The sequence below is a fragment of the Prionailurus bengalensis genome, chromosome B3, assembly GCF_016509475.1.
Source record: "Prionailurus bengalensis isolate Pbe53 chromosome B3, Fcat_Pben_1.1_paternal_pri, whole genome shotgun sequence".
Taxonomy (NCBI): domain Eukaryota; kingdom Metazoa; phylum Chordata; class Mammalia; order Carnivora; family Felidae; genus Prionailurus; species Prionailurus bengalensis.
Genome location: NC_057355.1, coordinates 31,635,230 through 31,650,000, shown reverse-complemented (window position 1 = coordinate 31,650,000; position 14,771 = coordinate 31,635,230). Strand labels below are relative to the sequence as shown.

Genomic DNA, 14,771 nt, shown 5'->3' with positions numbered 1-14,771 from the left:
AAATGAAAAATGTGAACAGTAGTCCATGGTGGTGTGTGCATGAGAAGCATGCACCCTCACACACAGCTGGTGGACGTACCTATTGGTTCAAGTACTTTGGAAAATTGTTTGGTAGAATCCACTAGCACGGAACCTATGTCTAGCCTATGATGTAGCATGTCCTCTTATGGCTTTATACGTAGCAGAAATACATACAGAAATATGTGTAAGAACGCTCTCAACATTCAGGCTCATCATAGTCCGAGATGGAAAACAACCCAAACATCAATCAGCAGTTGAATGGATAAATAAATTGTGTGTTCATGTTATAATGGAACAGCATACAGCAAGGGGAATGAACTACAGCCACATCCAACTTGTGAATAAATCTCATAAATGAATGGAAAGGGACGAAGGTAGATACAAAGGAGTATGCACTGACTGCTCAGTTAGACATTTAAAAGTGATTGGAATGAGTTTTATGATTTTTTACGTTATATTTTACCGTAATAGAAAAAGTAAAAACAAATTCATAGAACCATACAATTCATAGAGCAGAGGGCACGCTAATGTAAACAATGGACTTTAGTTAATACTGATGTATCAGTATTCATTCACCAGTTGTAACAAATCATGCTAATGGGAGGTGTTGATCATAGGGGAAAGGGGGAGTGGAGGTAGGGGGGTATATGGCAGTTTTCTCTACTTTCCACTCAATTTTTCTATAAAGTTAGACTATTATAAAAAATAAAATCTACTGGGGGCTCAGTCAGTTAAGAGTCAGACTCTTGATTTCGGCTCAAGTCACGATCCCAAGGTTGGGGGATCGAGCCCCACATTGGGCTCCGTACTGAACGTGGATCCTGCTTGGGATTCTCTCTCTCTCTCTCTCTCTCTCTCTCTCTCTTTCTCTCTCTCCTCTGACCCTCTCCCTTTCTCTAAAGAAAATCTATTAACTAAAAATATTACAGGACAGGGGCACCTGGGTGGCTCGATCAGTTAAGCATCCGACTCAGGTCATGATCTCGAGGTTCATGCATGCTGACAGCTCAGAACCTAGAGCCTGCTTCAGATTCTGTGTCTCCCTCTCTCTCTGCCCCTCTCCCACTCACATTCTGTCTCTGTCTCAAAAATAAAATAAACATTTAAAAACATTTTTTAAATATTCCATGACAAAAAAAAAAGAGTAGACACAGCATAATTTCATTTATATAAAGAACAAACACAGGGGCACCTGGGTGGCTCAGTTGGTTAAGTGTCCAACTCAGCTCAGGTCATGATCTCACAGTTTGTGGGTTCAAGCCCCATGTCAGGTTCTGTGCTGACAGCTCAGAGTCTGGAGCCTATTTCAGATTCTGTGTCTCCCTCTCTCTCTGCCCCTCCCCCAGTCGTGCTCTGTCTCTCTCTGTCTCAAAAATAAACATTAAAAAAATTTTTTAAAAAAGAACAAACACAGACAAGACTAATCTACAGTCTTAGAAGTTGGGGTGATGGCTTCCCTCGGGGTAAGAGCACAAGGGGGTTTCTAGGGTGCTGGTAACGTTCTGTTTCTTGATTTGAGGGCTGGTTTCATGGCCTTGTTAAATCCGTAAAAATTCATCAAGCTATACACAATATCTACACTTTTCAGTGTGGATCTTATAATTAATTAAAAGTTTTGGGGCACCTGGGTGGCGCAGTCGGTTAAGCGTCCGACTTCAGCCAGGTCATGATCTCGCGGTCCGTGAGTTCGAGCCCCGCATCAGGCTCTGGGCTGATGGCTCAGAGCCTGGAGCCTGCTTCCAATTCTGTGTCTCCCTCTCTCTCTGCCCCTCCCCCGTTCATGCTCTGTCTCTCTGTCCCAAAAATAAATAAACGTTGAAAAAAAAATTTTTTTTAAAGTTTTAAAGATTTTTATTAAAAATAAGATAGCCTGTTGCATAGAAGTTCAAATATTTTATGTAGATACTCCATTCTCAAGGTTGAGGGGGGAGCAGAACTCTCCACTCTGTAGTTGTGGGCTGCTCACAGGGCCTTCTTTCCAAAGAGCACAGTACAGAAGGGGGGGGTGGGGTGGGGAGGAGTGACTCACCATGGAAAAACTTGACAAACTCCACTTCAACCGGCAGATCAAAGTCAACATCAACCATCCTGAGCCAAGCTGACAATATGTAGCCTTGACATGATGTGACAAAGATGGCACTTCTCTTCTGTGGTCTTCTACAAATAACCCATAATCCCAGCATCAGACAGATTCCAACACTGGGCATCTTGTGGAATAACAGACCAGTACTCTTGAGAACTGTCAAGGCCATCAAAAAAAGATACTCTGAGAAACGTCACAGCCTAGGGGAGCTTAACGATGACTCAGTGTAATATGGGGTCTTCCTTGATGGGATAGTGGAACAGAAGGAGACATCAGGCAAAAACTAAGGAGATCTGAATAAAGTATGACTTTTTAATTAAAGAATTAGAGTGAGAGAGATGGAGAGGGAAATAAAGGTAGAGGGGGTGAGGAAGGAAAGGAAGGAAGGAAGGAAGGAAAGAAGAAGGAAAGAAGGAAGGACAGGAGGGAGGGAGGAGAGACACCCACAGAAAGAGAGAAATATTTAATTTTCTGTAAAACTTAGCCTAACCTCAAACTTTAATCTTTCTTTTTAATGTTTATTTATTTTTGAGAGAAAGCATGGGGGAGGAGCAGAGAGAGAGGGAGACTAGAGGATCCGAAGAGGGCTCTGCGCTGACAGCAGAGAGCCCAATGCGGGACTCGAACTCACAATCCTTGATATCAGGACCTGAGCCAAAGTCGGACACTCAACCGACTGAGCCCATCCAGGTGCCCCAAACCTTGATCTTTTTATTGCGCAAGCTGAACCCAGTAGAGATACAGACAGAAAACAGCTTTCCTTTCTCTCAGCCATGGATCTTCAAACCCTCTCTGCAGTTGTATCAGACTTCTTGACCTTGGCCCAGCTTGACCACACAGCTTTCCCCAGTTCAATCTAAATCAAAATTTGCTACGGGGCGCCTGGGTGGCTCAGTCGGTTAAGCGTCCGATTTCAGCCTGGGTCATGATCTCACGGTTCATGGGTTTGGGCCCTGCATTGGACTCAGAGCCTGGAGCCTGCTTCAGATTCTGTGTCTCCCTCTCTCTGCCTCTCCCCTGCTCATGCTGTCTATCTCTCTCAAGGAATGAATAAACATTAAAAAAAATTTTAAATCAAAATTTGCTTCTCACGTCCAATTTAGGGTGTGTTCCCAGCCTCTTGGGGACCTGGCCAGACCCCATGAGAAGGAGAGAGTTTTGCTCTGTTTCTGTACTCCTTCCTTCCCCTGCCCTGCTCTTTACTGGCCTCTCCACCAGGGAGAGCAAAGAGGGAAGGTGCTGGAAGAGAAGCCAATCTCTTTGTATTTGCTGGGTGCTATTTATCTTCTCTCTTGGCTAAAGACGCCCTTATGTGTAGCAGATACTCCACTGCCAGCTTTGCATCGGGTGCCTTAGAGTCCCAACTGTCCTCCATATCATAGAGTCCCTAAGTAGTGCATGGACTCTCTGGCTGACCTCTTGCCCGCCCCCAGCTCACTCTCACAGGGTACATTTGCAGCCTGTGGCTGCTGAGGTCCCCTCCCTTCTGCAGTGAGGTCCCATGATGCAGCTTATGTCTAATCCCTTCAGGATGTCTACCCAGCCCTCAGGAGACTCATATCTTGGTACTGCACCCCACTCTGGCCATGCAGACTGCCCTCTGCTGCCCCCACCATCACAGCTGCTCCCCCAAATCTAGGGACACATTTCCAGCAGGTGTATAACATGTTGGTCCGGAGTACAGTCTTCTGAAGGTTTGGGTCTCAGCTCTAATACACTCCTCTGGAACCTAGAGCAAATTACACAACTTGTCTGTGCCTCTCTTACTCCATTGTAATACGAGAACAGGATTAATTTCGATTCCATGGGATGACTGAAAATGTTTTTTGTTCATAGGTGAAAAGCTCTTAGAACAACTGAGTCCATAACTATCAAGCTCTATAAAGTATGTGATAAATATGCAAATGGCACAGTCCTCCTCACCACTGTCCAACCCACCTGGACTCTTGGCCCAAGAAGGAGACGCCATTCTCCCCTCCTTTTTTTTTAAAGTTTATTTATTTTGAGGTGGGGAGGAGCAGAGAGAGAATCCCAAGCAGGCTCTGAACCATCAGCACAGAGTCGGACTCGGGGGCTCGAAACCACAAACAGTGAGATCACCACCTGAGCCGAAATCAAGAGTCAAACACTCAACCCACTGAGCCACCCAAGGGACCCCAACAGGTATCCAACTTTCAAACCTTGGGTCTTCTGGACCCTCCTCACTTAGCGCTCTGAGATGGAGAGTTCCTCCTGCCTTCCCCAGGGAAGGAGAGGGAATCACGATGGAAATCCTCACCAAGCAACAGCCCTCTTGCTACCTTAAAGCTCCTTGATAGTCAGTGAACACCCACATACCTTCCCCTAGGACCTTGGATAGCTAACATTTGCCATATCTATATGCATACACCCCGAGACATACATTTTTTCCCATTTTCTTTTTAATGTTTATTTCTTTATTTTGAGAGAGATACTGCATAAACAGGGGAGGGGCAGAGAGACGATCCCAAGCAGACTCCTTGATGTGAACACAGAGCTCAAGGTGGGGTTCAGTCCCACAAACCGTGTGAGATCATGACCTAAGCCAAAATCAAGAGTTGGAAGCTTAACCGACTGAGCCACCCAGAGGCCCCTTAGACATTTTTTAACAGAATTATTTAAAAGTTGAAAAAATTCGGGGCGCCTGGGTGGTTCAGTTGGTTAAGTGTCCGACTTGACCTTAGGTCATGGTCTCAAGGTTTGTGAGTTTGAGCGCCACATCGGGCTCTGTGCTGACAGCTCGAAGCCTGGAGCCTGCTTCGGATTCTGTGTCTCCTTCTCTCTCTGCCCCTCCCCGACTTGTGCTCTGTCTCTCTATATCAAAAATAAATGTAAAAAAAAAAATGTTTTAAGTTGCAAAAATCATGACACTTCACCCCCAAACACCATAACATTAATCTCCTAAGAAAATTTCCTACAATACCCTGCCACATAACCACGATGCTACATTCACACCTAAGAAAATTAAGGTTAATTCCTTAATATCTTCTAATCTCCAATCTATGTTCATGTGCCTCCAGTTATCCCAAAAATGTCTTCTGTAGCTTTAAAAATTTTTTTCTTGGAGCGCCTGGGTAGCTCAGACGGTTGAGTGTCTGACTCTTGATTTCTGCTTGGGTCATGATCCCAGGGTCATGGGATCGAGCCCCCCATCAGGCTTTGCACTGGGCGTGGAGCCAGAACGTGGAGCCTGTTTGGATTCTCTCTCTCTCTCTCTCTCTCTCTCTCTCTTTCCCTCTGCCCCTCTTCCCAACTCACACACTCTCTGTAAAATTTTTAAAAAATGTTTTTTTCCTTTAAATCCAGGGTCCAGTGAAATTTTACATATTGCATTTTTTTTGTTTTTTTAAAAAGGTGTTTATTTACTTTTGAGAAAGCACAAGTGGGGGAGGGGCAGAGAGAGGGGGACAGAGGATCCAAAGCAGGTTCTACACTGACAGGCTGACAACAGTGAGCCCAATGTGGGGTTCAAACTCATGAACCGCAAGATCATGACCTGAACTGAAGTTGGACACTCAACCAACTGAGCCGCCCAGATGCCCCTACATATTGTATTTGGTTGCTTTGTCTCTTCAGGTTCTTCACTCTAGAAAAGGACCTTTTTTTAAATGGTGTTGACTGTTTTGAAGCCAGTTGCCATGAGGAACCGCCCACAGCATGGATAGTCTTCATTTGATTTTAAATTTCTTATCATCTCTTACCAGGAGGGAGGAGGGCAAAGGGGTCACCCTTCAGAATGCAGGTTCCTAAATGTTTTTCAGATTAAAGATTTGGGCTGAAACTCGGAGTTGGCCGGAACACGGCCATTTCTTATGGGGTTTTGCAGCTTGTTGGAAGGGTGCTACAGATCACCATTCCTGAGAAGAGCAGATCAGCCTGGACCAAGTGCCCAGGCAGGGTGCCTCCTCATGGGTGCAGTGGGAGAGGAGACTGAAACAGCCCAGGGGTCTTTTGCTCCTAGACCCTGACCTGCCCTTGAGAGAAAAAAGCGTTTTGACCCTGGAGCCTGAAAAGAGCTGGACATTCCTCCCCAGGGACATGACAAGACCTGCCTTGGGCCCTGGGTAGTCGGTGCAGCTGAGGGATCCTTGCCCAAGGTCAAGGGCTGACCCTTCTGACTTCATTTGATGACATTGATATCAGGTGACCAGGATGGCCAGGCCAATCTGACAGAGGGTGATGTTTATAAAAGGCCCTTCACCCAGAGACAGAAGCTCCGTGCCAGACTCCATAACCCTGCTGATCTCAAGCACCTGCCTCTACAGGTACCTTTCTTGGGCTTATTTCCCAGTCCCTGGGAAATATCTTGGGAATGAATGGAGAGGAATAGACCCTGAGTTAGGTGTAGGAGGCCTGAGTTCTGGTCCACCCTGACCAGTTCCAGACCTCAGTTTCTACTTATTTATTTATTTATCTTTAGAGAGAGAGAGAGTGGGGGAGAGGTACAGAGGAAGAGAGAGAGAGAGAGAGAGAGAGAGAGAATCCAAAGTAGACTCCATTCTCAGTGTGGAGTCCAACACGGGGCTCAATCCCACGACCCTGGGATCATGACCTGAGCTGAAATCAAGAGTTGGAAGCTTAACCAACTGAGCCACCCAAAGGCCTCTCTCCATTTTTATTTTTAAATTTTCTTTCTGTCTCCATTTTTAAATTAGCAACTTGGACTGGGCCATCTCTGATTAGAATGGAGAGATGGGGAGGGGTCCCCACCTGGCACGAGGGCAGCCCTGGCTGTGGCTTGGTTGCAGCCCAATCTCAGTCTCCAAGACTGTGAGAGGGTGGGGACTCATCCTCAGAGGAAGGACTCTCCTTGATCTGGTAAAGAATGCCCCAGGGGAGGAAGCATCACCAGTCATTTGCATGAGCCTTGGGACCCTGGCCCCTTCAGTGTTTGTTGCTGGGTGGGAGCTGTTCCCCTTTCCCTGGGTAGGAGGAGGTATTGGCAGGAAGTCAGCATCGGCAGGGACCCTTTGGCATAATGTCCAGCATAACCTTGAACTGGGGGCTGGCAAGGGTGCTTCCCTGTTTTGAAGTCGTCAATTGCCTCCACTCCAGCCTCAGAATTGGAAATTGAGGTGATGGGCAGATGGGAGCATCAGGGGTAAGAGTTCAGACACTTAGGTTGGGAATTTTGAGTCTCCTTTCCAGGCCTCAGATTCGGTGATGCTCTAAGAGTGAGCTCTTGGGACACGGGACCTACGGTGGATACACTTAAGTCTTTCTGGCATCTAGCTAGGAGCCAAGTACCAATCATGTGCCAGTGTTTATTGACTGAGTGAGTGAATGAACGAGTGAATGGCTCCATCTTGATGCTCAACCTGGCGCCTCCTTCTTCCCCAGTAGTTGATACAGATGGCAATATCCCCAACGGCCACAGAGCTTCTCCTGGCCTCCTTTGCCTTCTGCCTGGTGTTCTGGGTGGTCAAGGCCTGGCGGCCTCGGGTTCCCAAAGGCCTGAAGAGTCCACCAGGGCCCTGGGGCTGGCCTCTGCTCGGGCACGTGCTGACCTTGGGGAAGAACCCACATCTGGTGCTGGCAAGGCTGAGCCAGCGTTACGGGGACGTGCTGCAAATCCGCATCGGCTCCACACCCGTGCTGGTGCTCAGCGGCCTGGACACCATCCGGCAGGCCCTGGTGCAGCAGGGTGATGACTTCAAGGGCCGGCCCAACCTCTACAGCTTCAGTCTGGTCACTGATGGCCACAGCATGACCTTCAGCCCAGACTCTGGACCGGTGTGGGCCGCCCGCAGGCGCCTGGCCCAGAGCGCTCTCAACACCTTCTCCATTGCCTCAGACCCGGCTTCCTCATCCTCCTGCTACCTGGAAGACCACGTGAGCAAGGAGGCCGAGGCCCTCCTCAGCAGGTTGCAGGAACAGATGGCAGAGGTCGGGAGCTTCGATCCCCATAGCCAAGTGGTGCTGTCAGTGGCCAATGTCATTGGTGCCATGTGCTTTGGGCAACACTTTCCTCAGGACAGTGAGGAAAAGCTCAGCCTCATACACAGCGGCAATATATTCGTGGAGAATGCGTCCTCCGGGAACCCTGTGGACTTCTTCCCCATCCTTCAATATATCCCCACCCCTGGCCTGCAGAGATTCAAGGCCTTCAACCAGAAGTTGGTACAGTTCCTGCAGAAAATTATCCAGGAGCACTACCAGGACTTTGACGAGGTGAGCCCAGGGTTTTGGAGCTGCAGGGCCTGGGTGCCATCCCTCTCACTCAGCTTCAAGCTACACACGCAGCTGATATGCTGCTGCCAAGGCCTAGGAAGGCTCTGGAACACCCTGGACTAGCTGTGGGACCTGGAAACAATCCCTTTCCCTCTCTGGCCTTAGTTTCCTCATCCCTCCTGCCTCTCTTTCAGGGTGGCTTGAAGCCCCAGAGATATTTGGCTGTGAATGGGCCCCTGGCAGAGTCCTGCAATGTGGGGGGTTGTTGTCTTAAGAAGGCTTTTGTTCTGCAGGAATCTGAATGCTGACAGAGGCTAATCCCCAGCTCAGGTGGCACTTTGCTTCCCAGTACTCACCCCAGCCTCCTCCTTGGAAACTGGACCCTTGGGGTTATTGGGAGGAAGGGTCCCCAGGGCTGCCACCAGCTCCCACTGTAAGCCCAGCTTACTGCCTAGAGGCCAGGGGGAGGTGCCATGTGGAATGGGGCAAGGTTCAGTGGTTGGCCCTGGAAATGCCAGGGTTGTCCCTAAGCTTGTGTCCTCACAGAACAACATCCAGGACATCACAGGCGCCCTGTTGAAGCACTGTAAGAAGGGCTCCAGAGCTAATGGTGGCCGCATCCCTCACGAGAAGATTGTCAGCCTTATCAACGACATTTTTGGGGCCGGTAGGAGTCAGACCCTTGCTCCTCCATCCATCACTGCCTGCTGTCCACCCACAGACTTGTTCAGCCCCTGAGTCCATCAGATAACTTGCCAACCACATACCAGATGGGTGCAGGACACGCAGACACCTGGCCCATGTTCAGGGTCTGAGTCCAGGCCATGCCAACAACTGTCAGTGGAAATTCAACCAAACCCCTCTCTGCCTCTGGGCCTCAGTTTCCCTACCTGAATAATAAAGGGTTCTCTAGCCTGGAAGTCTGGGTCCCTGTAATTCCAGAAACGAATTCTAAAACCAGTGACCAAATTTGCGGTGAGAAGATCTGTCTCTGCCCTCAGAAAACTCATGGAGGGGGTGGAGAAGGTAGGGGGGAAGAAGGCAGAGAAAGCAATGCTTGGTACATTCATGCTGGGTGTTTGGGGAATTCTGGTTTCTTGTTCTTGGCTTTCTTACTTCCTTACCTTGTACCATGCTGCCCAGGATTTGACACTATCACAACAGCCATCTCCTGGAGCCTTATGTACCTTGTGACAAATCCTGAGAAACAGAGAAAGATCCAGGAGGAGCTGGGTATGTGGCAGAGATGCATTGGCTGAGGGAAGCCTTGGGATCCCCAGGTGATTTGTTCGATCTACACGTGGCCGTTATGGGCCTAACAGGGGATGTAATAGGGGACATAATAGGGGACGCAGATGCTATGGAGCAATCAGGACGGCCCTAAGCCCTGTTTGGTCTTCCGTGTTCTACAGACACAGTGGTTGGCAGGGCACGGCGGCCCCGGTTGTCTGACAGACTCCAGCTGCCCTACCTGGAGGCCTCCATCTTGGAGATCTTCCGACACTCCTCCTTCATCCCCTTCACTGTCCCCCACAGGTAAGATCTGTTTATTCTGCCCTGCCGCCTTTGAAGTCCTCACCATGTCTCTTCTTCCCATCTTCTCAGCCCTGGCCCTGGCTCAGATCTCGGCATCTCATTTCTGGCCATGTCACCAAGTTCCTCACAGACCCTCAGCCTCTAGTCTGTGCCCCAGCCAGTCCAAGCCTGATCAAACTACCCCACTTTCAGGAGAAAGTCACATTCTTTTTTTTTTTTTTTTTAATTTTTTTTTTCAACGTTTATTTATTTTTGGGACAGAGAGAGACAGAGCATGAATGGGGGAGGGGCAGAGAGAGAGAGGGAGACACAGAATCGGAAACAGGCTCCAGGCTCTGAGCCATCAGCCCAGAGCCTGACGCGGGGCTCGAACTCCCGGACCGAGAGATCGTGACCTGGCTGAAGTCGGACGCTTAACCGACTGCGCCACCCAGGCGCCCCGAGAAAGTCACATTCTTGACCTCAGCTCTCACTCACCTCTGCTCACATTCCCTCCCTGCAAGTACTCTCAGCCCAGCCAGGCTGGCCTCACTGGACCTCACCAGCACGATGAAGCCAACCTCCAATCCTGCTGATGCTGGACCTTCTGCCGGGAATGCCATCTACCCTCTTCTCTGGCTACCAGAATTCTGTGCTTGCCCAAGGTCCATCCTGACACAAACTTCCCCTTCGCTAGCAGGCTTTCTTGACTCAACTGGCTGGCATAGATTCATTCTCTGATATCTTGCAGAACTTTCAGCCGTTTGTCTTTGATAATGTCCTGGGATTTTTCACAATGTCAAGAGAGTTAGTGAACATTTACTTCTACCCATATATTGGTCTAGTCATTCCTGGAGCAAGAGGCCTGACTCCTCAGCCAAGCTGGGAACTCCCGCAGGGCTGGCCCAGACTGCCTTCTTCTTGGCTCCAGAGGATGGCCAAGTGCACAGCCAGATGCACAAAAAAGTTTAGTAAACACTTGCTCGGCTGAAGGTGAAAAACAGGCGCTGAGGAAGGGGAAGGATAACTTCACCGCTTCCCTGCACCCGACATTCCCTCCCAGTGTGGGGTATGGAGACTGTGGCGAGCAAGCTATTGGGCTGGGGCGGAAGTAGGAGAGAATAGTTCCCAAAGACATGCCCCAGTTTTCCTGCCCTGAGCCTGACTGCCCCCTCTTCCTTCCTCAGCACAACAAGGGACACGACACTGAATGGCTTCTACATCCCAGAGAAACACCTTGTCTTCATAAACCAGTGGCAGGTCAATCATGACCAGTGAGTATACATCTCCCACTAAAAAATACGTGAGGCTCAGCAGTCAGGAAGGCTGTCTGTCCCTCTGGGAACTGGTTATATAATAGAGGAATGGGGCCTTGATTGCTATACATAGTCTGTTCTAAGTAACAGACTTTAGGTCCATGTTTCTCAAACTATAGTGCACATAGGAAATGACCAGCAGGTTGGTTAGATTAGGGTGCCTCATCCCCCAAGATTCCACTTTGGTAGGTAAAATGGAGTACCTCAGGTGATTCTGATGGCAATGGCCTGGTGACCTCTCTTTAGAAAATCCCACTCTAGCCTGTAGGTAGGGGTACCATATAATTTACCATCTAAATGGGGGGGGGGGGCGCTCCTGAGTGTGAAAAGGGATACTGCCAACAATTCCTCCAAAGCAATGAGCATAAACCAGGATGTACTATTGATTCCCCTTATATATTGAGTAGGATGGAGATAACATTTTCCTTCTTTTAATTTCTTGTAATTGAAGCATTATTTCTTTAAAATAACAAACTAATATTAAAAAGCACCATTTGCAAGGCCAATCATTTTAGAGAGAGATTTGTAAAAGAAATAAGCATCAAAATACGGTTTGGCCGCTTTCTCCACTCTCTTTTCATTACTCTCGACCTATTCTAACACTTGTACCATCAACAGAAGTCTCCCCCAGGTCTTTCCTCCTGGGGTCTCCCCCACCCAGAAATCCCATCTCCTCTGTTCCTCTTGCAGAAAGGTGTGGGGAGATCCATTTGAGTTCCGGCCAGAGCGATTCCTCACTGCTGATGGCACTGCCATCAACAAGATCTTAAGTGAGAAGGTGATGATCTTTGGCCTGGGCAAGCGCCGGTGTATAGGGGAGGTCCTGGCCAAGTGGGAGGTCTTCCTCTTCCTAGCCATCTTGCTGCAGCAGCTGGAGTTCAGCGTGCCAGCGGGTGTGAAAGTAGACCTAACTCCCATCTATGGACTGACCATGAAGCACGTCCGCTGTGAGCACGTCCAGGCCCGGCCACGTTTCTCCATCAAGTGAAGACACCAGCATGCCAAGGCAGAGGGAGGGGTGAGGATCACCCATGGGTCCCCAGCCCTTGTTTTTTGCCTTTTTCTTAAATGAAAGCTTTATTGAGGTATAATATACATACCACACAATTCACTTTCTTAAAAGTAGACAATCCAATGGCTTTTAGTATATTCACAGATCTCAGGGGGTTCCTGGATCCAGTTTCAACATGGGGGGTCCCCACACATACAACACCAAGCAATTCTTGGACACCAACAGGGTGTCCAAGAATTCAACTCAATTCTAACACTGTCTACCCAGAGATAGCATTACACTTCACAGGTTAAGGGCTCAATCCTACAGGACTGCCCCCCACCCCCCACTCCTGACTTTAGTTGCTAGTCACAAGCCCCAGGCTGCTACTTGTGCTTCAGACTGGGGGTTCCAATGACCTCCCCCTCCTTAGGTTCTTTAATTTGCTAGAGTGGCCCACAGAACTCAGGGAGACACTTACTTATGTTTACCAGTTTATTAAAAGATATGATGAAAGATAGGAATCAGCAGCCAGACAAAGAGATATACAGGGCAAGGTCTGGGGAAGGGGTATAGAGCTTCCATGCCCTCTCCAGGCACATCATTCTCCCCAATCTCTGGGTGTTCACCAACATGGAAGCTTTTGATCCCAGTCCTTTTGGGATTTTATGGAAGTTTCATTGCATACTCAGGACTGACTAAGTCCTTGACCACTGTCTCATTGAACCATCAGCCCCTTTCCCCTCCCCAGAGATCAGGGAGTGAGACTGATCCAACACTCTAATCACATGGTTGGACTTCCTGGAAACCATCTCCCAAAGTTACCTCCATTAATGCAACAAAAGATGGAGTGCCGGGGTAGCTCAGTTGGCTCAGGTCACGATCCCAGGGTTGAGCCCACACTGAGCATGGAGCCTGCTTAAGATTCTCCCTCCCTCTCTCTCTCTCTGCCCCTCTCCCCTACTCACTCACTCTCTCTAAAATACATATATACTTTTTATATATATTAAATATATATTAATATATATTATATATTATATATATAATATATATATACATTTAATATATACATATATATAAACAAAAGACACCTTCATCACTCTCAACACTTAGGAAATTCCAAGGGTTTGAGAAGCTGTGAGCCAGGATCTGTGGACAAAGACCAAATATATATGAGAAATATGTTTGGTCATTCATATGACCAACATCTATTTCTCATAAACCACAAATTGCAACAGAGTTGTACTACCATACCATAATCAATTTTAGAAACTTCTCATTGACTGGAAAAGAAAGCTCATACCCACTGGCAGTCACTCCCCATTTTCCCCAACCCTCCTCCGAGTCCCACCAGTTCTAGGCAAATACTAATCTACTTTCTGTCTCTATAGATTTTCCTACTTTGCACATTTCATATAAATGCAATTATACAACAAGAGGTCTTTTGTGACTTTTGTGACAAGTGGTCTTTTGTGACTGGCTTCTTCACTTTACTATACATTACTAGTGTAATGTTTTCAAGGTTCATCCATGTTATAGCATGTATCAGTATCAAATGTCTTGAGTACTATGAGTAGGCCCAGGTTTGTTTCCTCCATCATTGAGGGTACATTGTTCACTGCTCTCTTCTCTCCTTTCCTGTTTGACCCAAGTCTTTGAACACTTGAAGGGAATATGAAGGAAGGGACCCAGGTTTGTGGACCAAACCTAGATGGCTGAATGGGGGGAACTTCATGTCCCATCCTCAAAACATCTGACTTCTCACAAGACCTTCATTTGTTCATCTACAGCTAGGGGAGGACAAGTTCCCCAGAAGTCCACAGGTTATCTGCAAGAGCCCAGGTCTCATCAAAGGGAATTATCAAAGAGTAAAAACATAAGCCATAGAATGGGAAAAAAGATTTGCAAATCACATTTGCAAATCATATATCTGATAAGGGATTAATATCCAGAATACACAAGGAAATCCTACAAATCGACAAGAAAACAAACAACCCAATTTAAAAATGGGAGAAAGACTGGAATAAAGGTCTCTAAAGCAAACATGCAAATGAACAATAAGTACATGAAAAGATGCTGAACATCATTAATTATTAGAGAAATGCAAATCAAAGCCACAGTGAGATACCACTTCATACATACTAGAATGGCTATAATAATGATTTTTAAAAACCTAGATGGTTATAAAAATAATTTGTTATATAAATATAAATGGTCATTCTATTGTAACCATAAAGCAAAACCCTATGGTAGATACACAAAAGATAAAGAGAAAGGAATCTAAACACTCCACAACCAGATGCACACACATACAACATACATTTTTTATAAGTAAAAAAAAAAATACAGAAAATGAGTAATTGTGGTAAGTACTACAAACAAGACTGTCCACTCACTGTTAGCTGTGTTAATACCTATAAATGGATAAATAATTGAAAGGAACTTCACATGGTAGACATTTTTGTTGCAACTTATCTAGTATCAGATGTGGTACTGGTCTCACACTGTTTAATTTTGTTAATATATAAATTCTGCTAGTAATATATCTTGGTCCAAATCTGTAATGATAGAATATAGAGTTTGGAGAGTAGCAGACATTCGAATGTTTGTCCACAAGTACATTAGTAAGACCAGACAATAGAAAGGTACAGGCTGG

General features: G+C 47.1%; 1 protein-coding gene across 2 annotated transcripts; it reads left to right on the top strand.

Annotated features, from left to right (window-relative positions):
- Positions 1-6,271: 6,271 nt before the first annotated feature.
- On the top strand, positions 6,272-12,235 carry LOC122468422 (cytochrome P450 1A2). Of its 2 annotated transcripts, none has more exons than XM_043555003.1 (7): positions 6,272-6,387; positions 7,466-8,293; positions 8,840-8,960; positions 9,437-9,526; positions 9,706-9,829; positions 10,996-11,082; positions 11,815-12,235. In XM_043555003.1, the coding sequence occupies exons 2-7, from the start codon at positions 7,475-7,477 to the stop codon at positions 12,110-12,112; spliced, it is 1,539 nt and encodes a 512-aa protein (XP_043410938.1). In that variant the 5' UTR covers positions 6,272-6,387; positions 7,466-7,474; the 3' UTR covers positions 12,113-12,235. The 2 variants fall into 2 exon arrangements, with proteins under 2 accessions (XP_043410938.1, XP_043410937.1); XM_043555002.1 differs by having other exon boundaries at positions 6,282-6,387; positions 7,463-8,293.
- The last annotated feature ends 2,536 nt before the right edge of the window (positions 12,236-14,771 follow it).

What these genes read in the sequence shown, in the direction of transcription:
- LOC122468422 (XM_043555003.1), top strand. Translation starts at nt 7,475, where the DNA reads ATGGCAATATCCCCAACGGCCACAGAGCTTCTCCTGGCCTCCTTTGCC. An exon ending in ACTACCAGGACTTTGACGAG is followed by an intron (nt 8,294 to 8,839) that starts GTGAGCCCAGGG and finishes GTGTCCTCACAG; the next exon opens with AACAACATCCAGGACATCAC. An exon ending in CCCTTCACTGTCCCCCACAG is followed by an intron (nt 9,830 to 10,995) that starts GTAAGATCTGTT and finishes TTCCTTCCTCAG; the next exon opens with CACAACAAGGGACACGACAC.